The sequence below is a fragment of the Amblyomma mixtum genome, chromosome 7 (assembly GCF_055824585.1).
Source record: "Amblyomma mixtum isolate Tamu chromosome 7, ASM5582458v1, whole genome shotgun sequence".
Taxonomy (NCBI): domain Eukaryota; kingdom Metazoa; phylum Arthropoda; class Arachnida; order Ixodida; family Ixodidae; genus Amblyomma; species Amblyomma mixtum.
Window position 1 is genome coordinate 70,776,170 of NC_143018.1, and position 20,705 is coordinate 70,796,874.

The 20,705-nt window shown below is 43.4% G+C and overlaps 2 protein-coding genes across 2 annotated transcripts; both read left to right on the forward strand.

Moving 5' to 3' along the window:
• The first annotated feature begins 723 nt into the window (after nucleotides 1-723).
• LOC149336418 (uncharacterized) lies at nucleotides 724-15,400 on the forward strand. The gene is made up of 3 exons (XM_089554712.1): nucleotides 724-1,199; nucleotides 6,477-6,687; nucleotides 14,467-15,400. Exons 1-3 carry the CDS (start codon nucleotides 724-726, stop codon nucleotides 14,845-14,847), a joined length of 1,068 nt encoding a protein of 355 aa, XP_089410838.1. The 3' UTR covers nucleotides 14,848-15,400.
• A 423-nt stretch (nucleotides 15,401-15,823) lies between these two features.
• Nucleotides 15,824-18,485, forward strand: LOC149336419 (uncharacterized). Its single transcript, XM_089554145.1, has 2 exons — nucleotides 15,824-15,846; nucleotides 17,146-18,485. Exons 1-2 carry the CDS (start codon nucleotides 15,824-15,826, stop codon nucleotides 18,002-18,004), a joined length of 882 nt encoding a protein of 293 aa, XP_089410271.1. The 3' UTR covers nucleotides 18,005-18,485.
• The last annotated feature ends 2,220 nt before the right edge of the window (nucleotides 18,486-20,705 follow it).

The window sequence follows — 20,705 nt, forward strand, 5'->3', positions numbered from 1 at the left end:
TACGACACCAGTGTTTCAACTTTGAAAGTGAAATCCGGATTGCCACTCCTTTCATTTCGTCGCCGCATCGCTAGCCTCGCTCTTTTTCACAAGTTTTTTTTATTCTTCCCTGAATCAAGCACCGTACATCACAGCCGCAGCACACATATCTCACCGCACCAGTTATCCACTGCAAGTTGCACGCCCACCATCGCACACTACTACTTTTTCTGCATCGCTCTTTTCTCGAACAGCTTCAGACTGGAACGGCCTTCCCTGTGACATCGTCGTCGTCGCCTCGCCATCTGTTTTTCAAGCGCGTGTAACAGATCATCTTCAATGTTAATCATTGCTGTTTTTTTTTTCACATTTTCAAGTGTATTCCCACCCCTTATGTAACACCGCCTGAAAAGGGGGACTTTAAGGAATAAAACTGAACTGAACTGAACTGAAGTGGGCCAGAAGCAGTTCTCAATGCTATCATTACAGAACATGCTACATATCACATTGAAGGTCAATAATATGAAGTAATTTTTTGTTTGTGCTGACATATCTATGGGCTTTTGCACGGCCAATAAGTATGTGAGTGAGAAGTATTTGTTGGCGTGCTTGAGAAAATTTTCACGATCTAAATACTCTTGCGTACTGCGCCAGTATACCGGGCAGTAATTTCCGTATCGCTCAGTAATGTAGGAATCTCGCACGCAATGCCTTGTAATGTACAATTTTTTTCCTGCTTTTCAGATGACTTCGTCCACTCGAGGCAGAAGGTATAAGTTGTTGGGATTCCACGAGATTTTCCCATCGTGCACCGTCACCTTCAAGGAGAGTCTGCCTGTGACTAAAGTGTGCAAACTCTGTGGCATCGTGCCATCACTGGTGTTCCTCCTGCCATGCAGCCACAGCGTGTGTGAGTTTTGCAAGACATTGATCTTGAAAGGCACCCCCAAATGTCCTATAGATAGAGAAAGATTCAAGGAATCCGATGTCTTAAAACTTGAATGCTCGCTAAGAGACCTGGCTGAACGAGATGTGTACTGCCCGAACGACACCGGGAGCCGTGCTGGATGCGCTTTCGGTGGAAAACTCCTCGACCTCTCGAAGCACCTTTCACGGGACTGTATGCTCGCCCAAGCGCAGTGTCCTCGATGCGGAGAACGCTTCCCGCGAAGGAGTATAATTGCCCACCATTCAAGATGCGAAGCCATCAACTCGACAAGGTGAGATACCATCAAGTCTGACGATAGAGAGAATTCCCTTTAGAACCTGTAGCACTAGCATTTGAACAATTGTTGTTCTCGAGAGCTCAGAGAAAAGAAGAAAAAAGTATTGCGAATCACGAAACATATACTGCTCACATTGTTACGACAGCTCGGTCTAAGTCTGTCTGCTGGGGTTGTTCTTTCTCTTGGTGCTGCCTCGCTTGGGCTCAGTAAGTGGGTTGTGCTCTCCGCCATTCAAACTTTCCTTTCAGATACTAAACGGCGGCCATCCTAAACTCTTTCTTATGTTCAAAATTTATCTGTAGCCAAAGCTTCCTAAACAAGACACGTTTATTTCCTTTCAGTCAATCATCTCACAGTGTTTGATTTGTTCATTTAAATAACAATTGTAAATTCCTTTTAATTAATTAACTTATTGTTATTATTATTACTACTGTTGTTGTTTTAGTTATTACATTTATAATTTTTTATTTTATTTATTTTTTTACGTTTTGGGCCCCTGTCAGTCGTCGCCTGTGTCTTGGCCCATCCCCCGCAGTGGGTACGCGCCATAATTTCCTTGAGGACAACACAACAATATTGGGCGAGTTCATTATTGAAAGCTAGGCAAAGAACTAAGAGAGAGGGGCTATACCTGGTTGATCGTCTATGAGATGAAACGAAGAAATGCGGGTGCACTTTGTTATTGGCTCAGTTTTTTTCAGGTAACTATGTGGCAGCATTTTGTAGCAACATTTCGAAGTAGCAGCAGAGGCCTGTATTGTTGTTTTCACAGCAAGCAGCAGTTTCCCTTACATTGGTGCTTTTCTTGACGTGACAGTCACAGTGGTTCGCACGGTGTTTGGTTCCGTTGGAGAAGCTCTAATAACCAGCGCCAAACAGGCAACTTTTGAAACGCGAGCAGATACACTGTATTTTTCTGATATTCCCGGGTTATTATGATATTTTTTATTAGATATTCTGATGTTTAAAAGAATTTAGCTCGAATTCCAAGGACCGATGTGACTGAGAAGTCTGCATATAATCGGGGCCACTTTGGTAAAGTTATCGGAGAATGCATTATATATATATATATATATATATATATATATATATATATATATATATATATATATATATATATATATATATATATATATATATATATATATATAGCGTATAGCGAAGTATACGCTTCGTTAAAGGAAACATATTTATTCAACTCGACGTTTCGATCGGAAGACCGATCTTCTTCAGGAGTGATTTTACATTGTTAATGCATCCCCTTTTATAGGGGCGGGCACAGAACAGGTAAGTGGGAAACACATAGCATATAGCAGAAAAATACGCATAAAAAATTATTAGAGGCAGTGCGACCCACACACACACACACACACACACACAAAGAGTGCGAGGAACAGGTACTCAGTAAGAAAATACAACGTCCAGATGCGGCCTCTGCTTTGTTAAGCACCACAGGCTTGCTTATTGACAGTCGTGTCCAGCTGGGAGGTGCTCGACAGGTGCGTGGCCGTGCAACAACTTTCGTAGAAAAATGCGAAAACTTGTTCCTTCTCCTGGCCGCGAGAGCAAAAAAAATATAAAATAGGACCCTCCAACAGAGAGAGCAGACAACGGAAGAGAAGAAAAAAAAGAAAAAAAAGAGAAAATGAAAAGATCTAGGAAGAAACCTCGAAAAAAAAAGTGAAATAGGTAAAAGAAAACCTTTAAAGTAGTGCTTTTTCTTCGCACCCAGCATAGTGCACCCACCCCTGGTTGAGGGGAAGTATTGGAAGGAATGTAAAAAAATATATATAAAAAATGTGAGCTTACATAGTAAAATTAAAAAGAAAAAAATATAAATAAAAAAAATTGTGTGGCATTCGCGTGACCACAAGGTGAGCACACCCGGGGGGGGGAACGGCACAGGTGTGGCATGCAGAAAGGGGTATGACCTCAGACGACTTAGTCAGTGGTGCTTTGTTTAATTTCGTAGGCCCCTGACCTCGGAAGAGAGGTGAGGGTGCCGTAAGTTTCATTAATGCCATTTTGCACTGTGTTAAATTTAAAAATAAAATATGATTCCCGTTGCTCGCGCTCACGAGTGTTTTTGAAGCCACTCTGTAGTATTGTTACTTTAAGTTTGTCAAACTCGTGACTTTTCTCGCGGAGGTGTTTCGAAAGAGGGAGGTTGGGGAGGGATTGGGTGTGTGACCGGTGGTTTTATATATATCTCTCTCTTCTTCTTCAGGAGTGATCTTCTTCAGGAGTGATTTTATATATATATATATATATGAGAGAAGCCAACAGCCACAGAAACCAAGGGGCACAGGGGATTTTTTTTGAATTATTTATTTATTTTGTGGTGTTGATCAATTAGAATATTACTGAATATGTTATCGCTTAAAGCTAATTGATTAGAAAAGCAGAAGAAAAAACAACCACATGCCGCCGGTGGGATCCGAACCCACGACCTCCGAATTACGAGTCCGGTGCTCTACCGCTCAGCTACGGCGATGGCTGTCAAATCTTCTGCTTTCGGGGGTATTTATGTTTTTCAAATAACCTGAACTTATATATATATATATATATATATATATATATATGGATCCATCCCATCTTCACCCCCTTAATATATATATATATATATATTATATATATATATATATATATATATATATATATATATATATATATATATATATATATATATATATATATATATATATATATATATATATATTAAGGGGGTGAAGATGGGATGGATCCGGTGGAACATAAACGTAATTCGGTTAACACACGGTAGAAAAACAACTTTATTCTAACGTTTCGACCAGGGTCTGGCCTTCGTCACTCTGACGAAGGCCAGACCCTGGTATATATATATATATATATATATATATATATATATATATATATATATATATATATATATATATATATATATATATATATATGCAGTGGTTGTAGGATGCATCTTAGCTGCACGCTAAAATTAATGCAAAATTATTATATTTTTCTGTCACGCATTGTCATTCCCACATGTCAAGCATTTTTTGGAGCAGGAGGTAACCTTCTGCTCCTGTTCAGAGATTTGTGAACAAAGAAAAAAAATGTCTTCGATAAGGTGAGTGCGCTTCAAGGGACAATGGTGTGAAAGCGTTTTCTTGAGAATATTAGGAGCAAGATTTGGTGCCATTTATAATTGCAGTATACTTTACGTGGGAGTAAAGTGAGCTGTCCTCTTGTACGCTCCCTTTTCTGCGGGAGTAATAAGGGAGTAGTTACTCATTGACATCCACCAGAGCGCAGCCAATCTACTACCACATACAAATCTACTCCACCTAGGGGGATTCCCCTAAACATTTGACCAACTTATACGGGAGTGCGCTGGAGGACAGCTTCCCTTTTTACCCCTTTCTCAACACTGCTCTGCTTCAAAATGTCACAGCGGCCGCTTCCGGTGAACATCAGGAGTCTTTTTGTTTTGTAACATGGTAGCGGATTCTCTTACGTGCTGGAGCTCAATGTAAACAAGACTCAGACATACGGGGTAGGCGCGGAAGGCATTAAAAGAAATGCTTAAGCATAAAACAGGTTTTTGTTAACGAGGAGGGCAATATTATCATTTCTGGTAGATATTTCGCAGACGTATCCATAACGAACTCGCAGCTTTATCTCAGAGTGCGCGCCGCTTATTTAAATTTTGGCGCCAGCACACATACTACAGTTCATATCGCGGCTGGCCAATTTTTTTAACGTAAGCTGCAGAACACATTAAATGATGTTTCTCCAAACAGTAATCTTGGAAGCATGCATTCCGACGTATACGTACAGACAGGCTGGTCAAATGTTCAGGGGAATCTCCAAGGTGGAGTAGTTAGAGAGTAATTACTCCCTTATTACAAATCTACTAAACCTTGGGCGGTTCTCCTAAAACATTCGATCGAGGTGGAGTAGATTTGTGATAAGAGAGTAATTACAAGGCACCCACCCGAGCTCGCCAATACGGCTACAAAGGAAAGCTGTAAAGCTTTCTCAGAGACTTCGTAGTTAAAGAAAAATTCGTCCTGGTCCGAGGTTTGAACCCGGGACCACCGCTTCACCTGAGCAGTCGCTCTACCAACTAAGCTAACTGGGACGGCTATAGGGCGAGAGCGAATTGATCAGTAACTCGAAGTGGGAACTGTGTTGGTCAAATGTTTTTGAGAATCCCCCAAGGTGGAGTGGATTTGTAGTAGATTCTGTCAACCGCAGTGTGTATGATTTGCTTCAGGTTTTCTGGCGCGGAAAAAAGTATCCCTGAATATCTAGAATGCCTGTCTGACAGACTGTAGCATATCAATGGTAATTTGCCAGCGACTGTGATGCTTTGCACTTAACTTTTACATGCCTTTGAAATATGGTTAAGCCTAGGATGCGAAGCATACCGCCGGCGGAGGCTGCGCGTCCGCAAGCGAGCGCCCGAGTTGAGCCCCAGCTTTCACAGCTGTTGTGACGTCAGCGCCCCTAGCGGAAGGAGCGGGAGTTAGGCCGCCGGTGGAGGCTGCGCGTCCGCAAGCGAGCGCACGAGTTGAGCCCCAGCTTTCACAGCTGTTGTGACGTCATATCACGTGGTGCGCCGATGTAGGTCAAGTGGTAGCTACGCGGCCGCGCGCGGCGCAGCAAGGAAGAGCTCGGTTGTGCGGCTAGTATGCTTCGCATAAAATGTCTCGAGTTACGTTTCACGTCACACAACTCAGAACGACAAGAAGCCTTAAATGGCGATTGAATGAAAACTATAACGTCGCTATACCGATAAGAGAACAAAAGCCAAACCAAATGCCTTTCCTATGCTTTGGACGGAGCTGTTCAGGTTTACCGTTTTTTTTTTAACACTAGTCACGAGTGGCATCTGAATGGAGGTATGAGACGCGTTTTAATGCGATCCCACATCGGAGGAAAAAATGTGTATTCGGTCATAGAATTCGGCCATCGGCTGGAGGGAATTGGCGTAACAAGACCGGGTTATTCCCATTGGCTGGAAGGAGCTGCTGTCATTAGAGCGGAAGTGACGTCACTTCCGTTAAAAGAATAAACATCATCTAATGCTATCGCATTGCCAACACATGCCATAATTAGATGTGCCTGTGAATTTGTTGTACTTTATTCATTAATGCATATAATTTCGCGGGGGCTACTGAGGCGATTTTGCAGCCGTAACTGCAGCTGATAGCAAAACTTAATTTATTTTTATAGAATGTATCGTTGGAAAAAGTATCTAACGTACAACTTGTTTTTCTCTTTTAAACGCAGTGCAAGTAAATCGATGCGCGGCGGAGCCAGCCAAGGACAAAATGGCGAATGCCGTGGAAGGCCCACGCCATATGAACGTCCTTTCGACTCTCATTCGATCGGGCCCGAAGGACGCCGTCCGCTGGGTTCGGAAAGAGTGGAGCAAAGTGACGGCACTGAACGTGAAGCCGAGGAGCATTTCTCGTTTCCAGAATTTGCGGAACCCTTAGAGGTAAGGACCAGAAAGAGCAACTCGGTGGAAAAGCGGAGTTTATATCGACAACCACATATGTATTGTATTGAACGAGTAGGTTTTCTTTTTCTTGACAGCATGGAAAAGGGGCTAAATGAAAGCAACGAAGTTGAGGGGAACGGCAGTAACTACAGGGCAGATAGTTACCTCACACTGCTCGAGGTCAGAGGCACCTGAAAACGAATTCGCATATCTCACACCACCTAAACCTTATGTTCTGAAGTCGAGATCGATTTAACCTACGTTTTCTGATTATTCAAGGGCCAATATCGCCATCATTTCGATATCACCTGTGCCTTGCCTTGAACTAACATATTGACTCATGTTTTAATCCCCGCATATAAATAAATAAGTGTCAATGTCTGTTAACAATCCGGATAATAATAATCTGAATGATACAATGTGATTTGTTGCTCCTGCAAATATAAACAAAGCAGGGCTGCGGGCTCGTCAAGCTGACCAGGAAGAACTTTTTTCACATATTATTATCGTAATCTTTATGCACAAATGGTGCGGACACGCTCATCAACGCTATAAATGGAAGCTCCCGATTTATAAGCTCCTCGCCTGCACGGAGGAATCCATAGGGACTGAGAATGGCTTTACAATGCTCTGGCAGGCGCAATAACAGCAGCGGCGGAAGGCGAATATTGCAAACATAACTAATTTTATATCCCATTCGCTGGACTCATGGTCTCGTTCATCCCTTCAAAAATTGGCAGTGGCTTAACTCGGCTATGCCAGGATATATGTAGCGAAAGCTAAGGCGAGCACAACAACGAGGAAAGTGGTGTGACGTCATACCAAACGGCGGCGGCGGCTCCGCGGCGAGGCGCGTGGTGTGACGTCATGACAGTTGGCGCGGGGAGGTGCGAGGCGTCCGCCAGCTGCGGCGGTTGCTAGGCAACGGCTCTCGGTCGGTCTCTGTGCCTCCTCGCAGCACCGCCACAGCGCAACCGCAAGTTCGTGGCCAATGTAGCTTTCGCTACAAAGTTGATGGCCTGATCCGTGCTACACCTGGATCACCACCTCTGCAGGAATGCATTCGAGTTGTGTCATGTTTTGGGAGAGAACGCGATGCTAAATGCATATTTACGCACTCGTTTCGCTAGGTATATAGTGAGCACTCACATGTCAACAAAGTTGACGTAGCATGTCATTTATATCTAGGGAAAACTCTTCGCCTTTTTTGGACACGAGCATTTGTTTTTTATTTTATTTATTTCATTGATATCACTTGTTCAGATAATGCCTATCAGGCGAATATAACGAACGAAAATATCAGTGAAGGCACGAGCGCATAGATTTAATGCACGCGACGGCATTGCCAACGACAAAAAACAATCACATCTGAGTGAAGAATGCGCACACATGTACAAGCGATTGTGGATTGTGGACGCGCGATTGTGGACGCGCGACGGAGGCCACAAACGCATGCTCGAACGCTTGAGATAATGCGTCACAAAATGATGACAGTCTGCGGGTTCCAAAACGATAAACAGTGATATCTTTGTTCAAGGTAACCATCTCTGAGACATGAACTTCTAAATTATGTCTCAAATTTGTGTGGTAAAATCGCAACCAAAATGACTCTAGAGATCGAATTATAGTGTGGCCTTCTCTCGTCCCGTTTCTTGCTCTAGCTGTTTTCATAGATCGAATGACATTACTCTGAAGCAGTTTAAACCACTGGTTCTGCAGAAAAACATGGTACGCATTTGTACTAATAACTTCGCAAAAAGAAGTGCAGTACGTATGCATACCGCAGACCCTTCGATGTATAAAAAATCTTGAATTGGAACGGAAAATTGCTTCAAGAAGTATTATGAAGCATGCGGGAAAGATTGTTGGGCTAGTTGGTGCATATCTTTAAAAGGTGGAAGCATGGACGGGAGGAAAGGAACAAGGATACGCGCTGACTAACAACTGATCTCTTTATTAGTTGCGTTTTTAAATATATAAGAGGAAAGGTGGCGGAAAAAATAGATGACCGAAACAAATACTTATCACCAATTCACCGCGGTTTAGATGGATCAACGATGCGTCAAAGTGTGAAGGGACAAAGAACTAAAAACAAGCAAAACAAAACAAAACACTCCTCTATCCAATTTATCTTTAGAGCTTTACCGATGGGATGCTAACGCGAGGGTTTCCTTTTTTAACAAGGTACCCATGTGGGCAGTTGGGGTACATCAGACATAACTTCACCAGCGAAAGAACGAGACAAGCTCTTCTTCTCCTTGTGTCTGGTTCTATCGCTGGTGAAGTTATGTCTGGTTTCCTTTTTTACTTATCCAGAACGCTTCAAATATATCTTGTCTCACGATAGTTGTATCACAAGATACCACTATCGTGTGGTCAACGTAGGCCAGAACGGCCGCTTTTTAAACTTATGGCTGAGTGGGCACTCCCAAACCTGAAAAGCAACGACCGGAAACAATCTCCGGATTCAATTTTCTTACTGTAAAGACTGACAGCCATTCCTTAACAAGACAGATAATATAGAGAGGCACCGAGAAGCGCGCACAGGAGAGATATTTGATGCGCTCTGGATACATAAAGACGGAAACTTTTGCGATAAAACCCGATCGATAAAGCTGAAATAGAAGATATCAGATATCTTGGAGGGTGGAAGTGGTTTGTTTCACCCACTTTTAGCTGTTTGACCCGTCACTCTTTGCCGCATCTGTGATCTTTCTAAACCGCGGTAAATTTGCGACATGGCTTGATATGTGTGTCGTTCATGTGTCTTTTGCGCCGTCTCTCCTCGTATTTCAAAGCATTTCAAAGTACAGATGCGATAGAAAGCCGCGTGATTAGTACCAAGCGGGCAGACCCTGTTCCCAGCTGTTGCCTCCGAGCGAGTCAGAACAGCCTTGAGAGGACGGGCACTAGCCTCGCCGTTCCCATGCCGGCCGTTCGATCTCCTGCCATCCCCTCCGTCAGAGCAGGCGCTTTTATGCCATCTACTCCGTTATGTCCTTTTCTTTCTTGTAATTCACTTTTGAAGCGAAAAGCTCGTCAACACCGCGCTTCGCGTGGGCCACCCCTGGGCGCCGCCGTGGCGCGCCCTTTCCCTCCTCGCCACCCCCTCCGTTCTCCTCCTCGCCTCCCTTCTCCTCCCCTCAATATACTTCCAGTATACCCCCTCCTTGCCGACCGTAGTAGCTTAAAGGCGCACTAAAGAGGAATCTGAACCGTCTTTTTACCGCAGGAACTCCATCTATACTCTCCGAGCATTCTTAGAAACTTCCAATGATTGTCCTGTGTGGCTGATTTCTCGATAAAATTTAAACGTCCGGGCTCCCGACTTTTTTGAACTCACCTTCGAAAAGAGGAGGAGTCAGCCAACGCGTGGAGTTCCTTTCAGCCAGTCGCGTGGCTTCGTTTTCGCTTTTATTTCGTTTTTTTTTTCTTTTTAGGTTTACGTGAATAAATAGCTTCAATCGCAGACTACACAGTCGCAAATTAGGCCAGTGGAAATAAAAACACACGTGGACTCTTTGCTTTCGCCGATCGCTACGTATTACTCCGCCGATGGCAGAGCGGAAAGCCGCCACGGGACTGGTTGAAAGGTTGGTTGACTACTCTCACCATCTGCGGGGGATTAAAAAAAAAAAGGCGGGAGCCGGAACGTTTAGTTCGATTTAATAGGGTAATCGGCCGCACAGGACAATGATTCGATGTTTCTTAGAATGCTCGCAGTGTGCTGCTCGAATTCCCGCTGTAAAAAGACGAGCGCAGAATCAATCCTCTTTAATGCACCTTTAAGCTAAATTATAATCATATTAATAAACACGCTATACGTAACCGCTATACTCTAAGGTGCGTGCTTACAAGAAATATGAAAACTGTACATGAAGGCGTCTTTAGTGACCACCTTCTTAGTGTTGTTCCTTGGATCTGGATAAAATCAAAACTTGAAAGCACGCATGCATTCCTCTTGCTGGGGCAATCTATAGGCGTAGCCAGGATTATACCACATTTTTTTTAAACGGGGGAGAAAAGGGGGTGGCTGCGGCTGAGGCTGAATTTAGGAACGAAATTCCTTGCAGTGAGAGAATATTATGGCAAACTCGCGTTTTGGAACCGAGATAGCTTCGCCTGTTAAGCTGTTCTTTTGAACACACGATACTGCGTGCCTTGTTTTTATGCGAAGCATATTACTAGAGCTATACTACAGCCCGTCGAGCGCGGCGGTGGAGCTACCATTGACCTTTAGCGTGACCACGTGACACCACGTGACAACATGACGTCACAGCAGAGGAGAGATGGGCTGCCGGCTCGCGCGGTCGGCCGCGGCGGTGGAGGCTCCACATCAGAGGCGCTGCAGCTGACCACGTGACGCTACAGCAGCGGTATAAAGCTGAGCTTGCCTCGCTCTCCGGGCACTTACAAGGCGGCCTGGTGTTGGGATTAGATTCGATTGGATTGGACTGGACTGGATTGGATTAGATTAGAATAGATTACATTGGATTAGATTGGATTGGATGGGATTGGATTCGTTTGGATTGCATTGGATTGCATTTGAGTGGATTGGAATGGAATGGATTGCATTGGATTGGATTGGTTTGGATTGCATTGGATTGAATTGGATCGGATTGTATAACCGATGCATCACCACAAGTCTAACCTCAAGCACCACCACCAGCTACACTACGAGCTACCATGGCGTACGTACGGATATTGCTCTCGCAATTACCGGGTTTAACCAATTGGATTGGATTATATTTGATTAGATTACATTAGATTAGAATAGATTACATTGGATTGGATTGTAATGGATTGGATTGGAATGAATTGGATTGGATTGCATTGGAGTGGATTGAATTGGATTGGAATGGATTGCACTGGATTGGATGGAATTGGATTGGATTGCATTGGATTGGTTTGGATTGCATTGGATTGGATTGCATCGGATTGAATTGGATTGGATTGTATAACCGATGCATCACCACAAGTCTAACCACAAGCACCACCACCAGCTACACTACGAGCTGAACCATGGCGTACGTACAGATATTGCTTTCGCAATTACCGGGCTTAACCAAGCTAAGCCACAGATTTTCTTTTCCAGCTTGCTTTTGAGTACTAATTACATACAAGTATGCCATAACCTTCTAATGTTTAAGTTACATCAACTTAACATTGATCCCAAACTGCTTGCTTGGATCGAATGCTTTCTTTTTAACCGTTCGCAATTTGTTTCTGCTAATGACTCAACCTCGCAGCCAAGTAAAGTACAGTCCGGCGTACCTCAAGGGTCGGTACTTGGTCCTCTACTTTTTTTTTAATTTACATTAATGATCTACCCTCTTGTGTTTCCTCTAACATTCATTTATTCGCAGATGATTGCGTCATCTACAGGGAAATATTTTGCGACGATGACATATCTTCTCTTCAATCAGACCTTAACGCTATCTGTATTTGGTGCCAATCATGGTCAATGGAATTAAACATCAAAAAATGTAAATTTCTGCGTGTATCAAGAACATCCGGCCAGCTACCTTCCTATCACCTTAATAATGTCTCTCTAGATCCTGTTTCTTCTTACAAATATCTTGGTATCCATATTACTAGCAACCTCACTTGGTCCATTCACACTTCTTACGTAATTAATAATACTAATCGCATGCTGGGATATCTAAAACGTAATTTCTCTAAGGCACCTTCTTCCCTAAAACTACTTCTATATAAGACACTGGTCCGCTCAAAGCTAGAGTATGCTGCAGCAGTGTGGGATCCCTTTCAACAAAACCTAATTCACTCATTAGAAATGGTCCAGAATAATTCTGCTCGTTTTATTGTATGTAATTATAACCGAACTGCCAGCATCTCTGCAATGAAATTAAATCTCAGCCTGTCATCTTTAGCATCTCGCCGTAAAGCCCTTAGACTCTCACTTTTTCACAAGATATTTTATCATCCTTCACTTCGCCACGAACTGATCTCCCCTCCCCAATACATTTCATCCAGGCTAGATCACAATAACAAAGTCGGAATTCCATTTTGCAAAACCAATGCCATGTTTCAGTCATTTCTTCCGCGCACAGCTGCTGAGTGGAATCACCTTCCTGCATCTACCGCTACCATTACTGACAACCAACGCTTCAAAACAGCATTAGAAAACTTTTTATAAGTAGGAGCATCATCTTTTTTTTTTAATTCTATATTCTTGTTGTTTTTTGTACGAGCGTTTTGTTTGTTTGTTTTTCCCTGTATTGCTGCGCTGTATTTTGTGTATTATATACTATTAACCAGCACACCAAGAACCCAACAGCTAATAATGTATAACTAGGAGCAATCATTTTTGTATTACTAATTAGTTTGCTGCACTGTACATTTTTTTTCTTAAATATTTGTAACCACTCCCCTCTATAATGCCTCTGGCCCTGAGGGTACACGGAATAAATAAATACTAATTAATTAATAATTAATACAACACAAACCAACATAAACAACATCAGTGTCCTTCAAAAGAAAATTATGCACCACAAAGCAAATATTGATCCTGGCTTGACCACCGTCGATAGTTTTGCTGACTACAATATTATCCGAATTCATCACTTTTATGAGTATCGCATCTTGAAGGCATTTCTCTTTTCCACAAAAGAGTTCCAATCTTTTTTAAAGCGTGTATCTTCATTGACACGCCACGAACACAATGTTGCTACCCGTAACACCGACCCTTGGCTCGTTCCTCATTTTCGCACCAATTATAAATTGCAGTCCATAAAACACAATCTACCTGCTATATTAAATCGCCATAAAGATATGAATAACTTTTCGCGCAAAAAGCTGCACGAATATTTCAGTAAATTGTAATTGCCTTCTTCCTCGCATTTTGTAGTCGTATAACTCTGTATAAGTGTCCTCTTTTGTGTGCTTTGTATATATGTACGTACTTTTTATATGTGTATACTCTGTTTAATTTTTGTACTGTATAGTATTTCTCCGTATGTACTGCCTGTCGCTGCTCTGTAAACGTCTCCGGGACTCAGTCAAGGCCCAGTCGGTCCTTTTAGCCCGGAGAACGTTCCAGTGTATAACTGGAGAATAAATTGAATTGAATTGAAAATTGAATATGTGACCTACACTCTACACAAAATGGAGTAAACTGTCCTTTAGCAGAGGGCACAAGCAATACCTACTGAACTAAAGACCTGCACAGATAGCGCGGTCCTACGGAGCAGCTTGCCTCAACTTTCGTTAGCTTTTTGTCCGTTGAGGGCGCTCAGTGGCCTTGTTCGCTTGCTATTATCATCATCATCGTTTGCTATTTCGTGATTTCTGTTTAAACACATTTACTTTGTGTTTCTCTACTCTTAATGTCAGCAATGAAAACAGCCATAATGACAACTGTTTCCGCTCTTGGACAGCTAAAAAACCGGCTTCCCTTCTACACCATTGCATTTCGCCACGGCACCATCGCAACTAGCATTTACAAATTCATAATAATGATCACGTGGACATACGATAAAAATGTCCTCTTTGAAATAAAATTATGGAGGAGTCGATTTTCCAACAGGTGTATATTAGCGCCACATCGCCGGTATTGTTTCTATCCTAGCGACCAAAGGCGTGAACTAGGACGTGCGCGCTGGAGCAGTGCCATCTGTGCAGGTCTGTACTTCAAAAGGTCTCGGGCACAAGAGGACAACTTACAGCGTTTTTACTGCCGTATAGGTGTATTCCTGTTTTGGTGGATTGTGGCGCATGTATGTTGTTCTAAACTTCCTCCTCAACCGGTCCACGCAGGCTTGCCGTCCATCACCGATGGAACCCGAGCGCGGAACGGACACCGCCTGCAGCACGAACCACGAAACGAAATTTGTGCCTTGTGCAAAAGGCGTAGTCTACCGAATTCCCCTGCCATGCGGATATCACTACGTGGGCCAGACTTCGGTGTGCTTGAACGAGAGGCTCAGACAGCACCGTTGCTCGCTAGGAACTGGCCGAGGAAATCTCGCCAGGCACTGCAGTCAATGCAGAGACTGCCAACCACTGTTCCACCTTACGGCTGTGCTAGAAAACAGTCAGAACGAATTAGAGAGGTTGCGCATGGAAGCGGAATACATAAATGAGGATCGTGAGAACTGCATCAGCGAGTTTTCCAGCGCGCTGCTTCGAGGAAATTAATAGCCAATAGTCAAAAGTTCTCGCTCCCCTCGGCATTTCACAAAGGCTTGTCTGTACTCCAGATATCGATCATCCATTGGTGCTAGAACAAAAGAAGGGGCGGAAGGAAACCCAATAAAATGTTGCTTTTTGTTTGGCACTATAGTTAAAGATATTTGCAAAGCTCTAAAAGCAGGCGTGTCGCTAATGGGCTCAAGCAGACGTCGCCAGTAGGCATGTTTTGAACAGGCTGCGGAAGAATTGAGGCATGTTATACAAACACGAAACTTTGTATAGAGTGCCTAGAGTGCGCATGCGCAGTGTCATGTTCGGTTGCGACTAGCCTATTCCCATAGAGTTAATATAACCAACCTATTCCCAAATCGTCATCAAGCAGCCGTAGCCGCGCACTACGCCGCCTACTGAACTGTATACAGGTTTTTTGTGTTAGAATTAAAAATATATAGACATTTTAAGTTAAAAGAGCTTTCTAAGCTTCGCATCCTTAAAATGATGACGTTAGTGGCATCTGGTTCACAATGGTGACCACCGTTGGAATTAATGTCATGTCTATTTTTTCGTATCGATATTCAGACAGCTGAATTCACTTCCTCCCGGTGCCAATGCCATGGAGAAGTAATTTGCCGGTGCAACCGTTATAGGCAAAAAAAAGAGCAACAAGAGTTGCAAAACAAACTCGATTTAATTAGTCGGAATTCAAACTACAAATTCAACAAAAGTTGGGGAGGGGGCAGTGGAGGGCAATATAAGATATGATCTGTTACCGTACCGTAAGAGACTGCCGGCAAGAAAAGAAAAAATAAACGATCCAGCGGTGGCCGAAATTGCAATTGTGAGGTGAGAGCAGTACAACAGAGCATTGTACAATAGAGCATTTGTACAACTGTTGGGTTTATTTGGGGCTGCTACTGCTGCTGTCTGCTCCTCCGAACTGGCTTTTATGCCGCACTCGATATCTACGCAGCCACGGCCTGAGATGAAAGCACCTTCAGTGCCCTGGCAAGTTCACTCTACGCGAAATGTGCTCATACTTCAAAATAACGGCTGGAACAGAGCCGTATGTATATAAGTGTAACCCCACATCAGTAAAGTCATGTGAAGCAAGAGTAAATAAATCATGTGCACTGTCTGTTTATTGACTGTGTTTCCTATTGGTGCTTCGTTTCTTCGTACGGGTCGTTTTCTCAACGGAGCAATCTCTCACAGAAGAAGAGCAGAGAACCCTTAACAGCGCAATAAGCGTATGCCTCTGGTATCTGTACTGCATGCCGACGCCCCAACTCACCGCTTCGACGGCTGGACGGCGGCTGTTGCAACGCCATCTTTTGGCACTACATATCTCTCGGCCTGAACGATGGTCGCCGACGGAATTTCGTCTAATCGGGCTGGTAAGGCTTTCTAATAAACTACAGGTGTCGCATATATATATATATATATATATATATATATATATATATATATATATATATATATATATATATATACATATGAAAGAAGCCAACAGCCACAGAAACCAAGGGGCAAAGGGGATTTTTAATTTTATTTACTTTGTGGTGTTGATCAATTTTAGAATATTACTGAATATGTTATCGCTTAAAGCTAATTGATTAGAAAAGCAGAAGAAAAAACAACCACTGCCGCCGGTGGGATCCGAACCCACGACCTCCGAATTACGCGTCCGGTGCTCTACCTCTGAGCTACGGCGACGGCTGTCAAATCTTCTGCTTTCTGGGGTATTTATGTTTACAAGTAATCTAACCTTGAGAGTGTTCATCAGCGCCACCCACGTTCATAAGCGGCGGAGTAGAACGCCCTGTGCTACCGCAGGTGTGACGTAGAACGTCATCGAACGGAGAGGGTGGAAACTGCGTGAGAACCCTCTTATGCTTCCCTATGGCGTCAAGGCTGCCAGAACCGAGACCCTCGCTAAGCAATTAGGCAAACAAGCGAAGGGGTTTGAGGGGCTCGTTATAAATATGAAAGAAGCCAACAGCCACAGAAACCAAGGGGCAAAGGGGATTTTTAATTTTATTTACTTTGTGGTGTTGATCAATTTTTATGTTTTTTGTCCAGGCCGTGTTTTTCGTGAACGTGGAGCCCGCATCACAGGGGGCGTACCACGACAGCACTGGAAATTGGACCGACCATCGTGTTTCCGGCTTGATTTCTTCATCGGAATGCATCGCGAAGACCAAACTGATAGGACTGCGCAACTGGACATGCGCATCGCACGCCACCATCGACTACGTCACCAGTCACAGCACATAAAAGAGAAGCTTCTGCCCGGTTCGCGACCAGTGGGCACGGCGGAGGCGTTGGAACCATACGGCTAACAAATCCGTTCCTGTTTTTTGTCCAGGTAAGAGACAAACAGCCTGTTTACTCTTACCGCAGTGACAATGTGTGCCTACTGCTTCTGCCGTGCCCACGGCCGTTAGTTACGCTCCTTACAGCAATGTATCATTGTTTTGTTGACGTGCTTGCTATGTGTGGTGACGTAGAACCAAACCCAGGTCCTTCGACACAGGAAATGCTGCAAACAATAATGGAAGATCTTAAACAGCTGAAACAAAATACAAGCTCTACTAACACGAGACTGTCTGCTATCGAAAAGAAGCTAGACGATATTTCCTCAACGGTTACTGACTACACCTCTAAAGTAGAATCACTGGAAAAAACTGTCGACAGTCTACTTATGAAAGTAGACGACCTAGAGAATAGAAGCAGGCGGAACAACCTAATTGTGTTTGGCGTTAAGGAAACCGAGGACGAAACGCCCCAAGACCTTGAGAACATGGTCTGCAAGGATGTTCTTCTGGACCGGTTGAAAATTTCGGATGTGGCTATTGAGCGTATCCACAGAATAGGGAAGCCAGCTGAGGACAAATGCAGACCAGTTATCTTTAAGCTAGTTGACGGGAGGGTCAAAGAGAGAATTCTCAAAAGCTGTAGAAATCTGAAAAACTCAGGCTATAGTATATCTGAGGACTTCTCCCCTCGCGTTCAGTCAATACGAAAGAAGCTTTGGGAAAGTGCGAAAGAGCAAAGGTTGAAAGAAGAGAAGGTCATGCTCAAGTTTGACAAAATTAAAATAAACGGCAAACTGTATCGATGGGACGACGCCCGCAATGAAAGAGTTCCCTGCGCTCCAAAGTGATGGTCTGTTTCCAAACTCGTGTCCGCACAAAGTAACACACAGAGCTCAGGAGCACTAAGAACACAGACATCCTTGAATTCCTTTTCCGTGCTTAACATTAATGCTAGAAGCATAGTAAATAAATTCGACGAACTTGAAAGCCTCCTCTTCACACACGATCCTGACGCTGCTGTTCTGACAGAAACATGGCTTCATGATGCAATTCCGAATGATGCAGTTATCACATCCGATCAATACGAAATCGTTCGTCGCGACCGCACTTCAAGAGGGGGCGGTGTCGCTATTCTGATAAAGAAAGGCATTGACTATACGCTGATACCGCATCACACCAACACTGAAATGGTTTGGGTTGTTCTCCGTCTTCTTCAGCTTAGTCTTTTAATAGGTGTTATTTATCGACCACCGAATGCTGATACTTCTGTACTGGACAACTTGCACGACTTTTTAAATGAACATACAAAGCGCTATAGCCATGTTATCGTATGCGGCGATTTTAACTTGCCAAACATCAACTGGGATTCCCTGTGCGATCAAACTTTGTGTGCTAACTCGGATGCTTTGCTCAGCATTGCTTTCAACTATAACTTAAACCAGGTTGTTCAGAAACCTACGCGCATTACAGAAAATGCCAGTTCTCTTCTTGACCTAGTATTTATATCGGACCCTGTTAGTCAATTGGGCTTTTCGACAGATGTCTTTCCCGGAATATCAGACCATGAAGCGGTGCTCTTTAAAAGCGAATTGCTGCGACCAGTAATTGTTCATCAGGCAGGAAAAGTGTTTCGCGACTTCAACAATGCTCAGGATGAAAGCGTTCTAGATCAGCTTGAACTTACGTATGAATCCTTTGCCGAAAAATACACTGATGGGCGTACAAGTGTGAACGACTTGTGGTTAGAATTCAAAAGTACGGTTCATCAATGTATCAACAAGTACGTGCCGCTTAAACATAAGAAGCTGAAAATGGCGTGTCCCTGGATAACACGCGAGATCATACAGTTAAAACGTCGCGTGAAGCGCTTATCAAGGACAAGCAATAAAGTTGGTGGTGCTTTGCCGGCTCTTCGGGCTGAACTGCGTTCAAAAATAAAATCTTCACGGTACCACTTTTTTAATGTCAAGATGCACAATTTTCTAAAAACTGACCCCCAAAAGTTCTGGAGGCATCTGTCACAGAAAAAAGACCCGGTTAACAAACTTCTCCTTAACAACACAGTTGTTACCGACTCCCTCTGCTTAGCGACTGCCTTCAATGAGCACTTTTCTTCTGTATTCCTGAGTAACAGCAACTCAGTCTCCGAATCTCGAACTAGCCATTTCAATCTGCCAGACCTAATTATTAACGAGGAGGGTATTGTTTCGGCTCTATTGGAGTTGAACACAAAAAAATCCTCTGGACCAGACGATATCCCTAACGCTTTTCTGTACAGATATGCTGAGTGGTGCGCTAAATACCTTTTCATTATTTTTACTGAAAGTCTCAGGACAGGAGAAATTCCAAACGATTGGAAAACAGCAAAGGTGGTACCCATTCACAAATCAGGAGACAAGCTTTGCGTGAAGAATTACAGGCCAATTTCTTTGTTATGTACGTCCAGTAAAGTATTAGAACATTTTATTTTCAAGCACATAAGTTCATTCCTAGAGGGAAGCGGTTTTTTTATTGAAAGCCAGCATGGGTTTCGGCAAGGCTTGTCGACAGTGACGCAGCTTATTCATATTACAAATGAAATTATGATGTCGCTAGACAATAATGGACAGGTAGATTTAATTTTCATTGACTTCGAAAAAGCGTTTGACCGGGTATCGCATGGCAATCTTTTGTTAAAAATAAGGTGGTGGTTAAATAATCGGCAAGTAGTACAATGGTTAGATTCCTACCTTACACAGCGGCATCAGTTTGTTCAAATATCTGAATCTAATTCCACAAAAGCGCCAGTACTTTCAGGAGTTCCCCAGGGCTCAGTCCTTGGGCCGCTTCTCTTCCTTATTTATTTGAACGACCTGTCCTTCAACTCACGCATACGCTGTCGGTTCTTCGCCGACGACTGTGTTATATACCATAGTATCACATCAGTCGAAGACCAGGCACTCCTAACCGACTACTTAACAGCAGTTTCCAGCTGGTGTTGTACTTGGCAAATGGGTATAAACAGTTCAAAATGTGGAAAAATGACAATAACACGAAAGAAACAACCGCTCCAATGCACATACAAAATCAAGGGCCTTCCGATCAACTCAGTGACTCAGGTGAAATATCTTGGGATAACCATGACATCCAACCTGAACTGGAGCGTACACATCCAGTCCATTGTCTCAGCAGCGTCCAAAAAACTTCGGTTTTTAAAGCACCGCCTAAAGCATTGCATGAGCAAAACTAAACTGACAGCATACACATCACTTGTGCGTCCAGTGCTCGAATACGCCGACGCTGTATGGGATCCGCACACAAAAACGGATATAAAAATTCTTGACGGCGTCCAGAGGAAAGCACTCCGGTTTATTTACCACGCTTATGGTCGGCAGGTCTCGGTATCTGATTTGCTCAACAGATCTGGGCTTCCCACGCTTGAATCCCGTCGAAAGCAGCACCGACTAAAAATGTTGTTCAATATCATACATAATAAAACAAAACTGAATTTTCAGAGTTACATGCAATACAACACAACACGCCCCACCCGTAACAAACACGAACGGACTA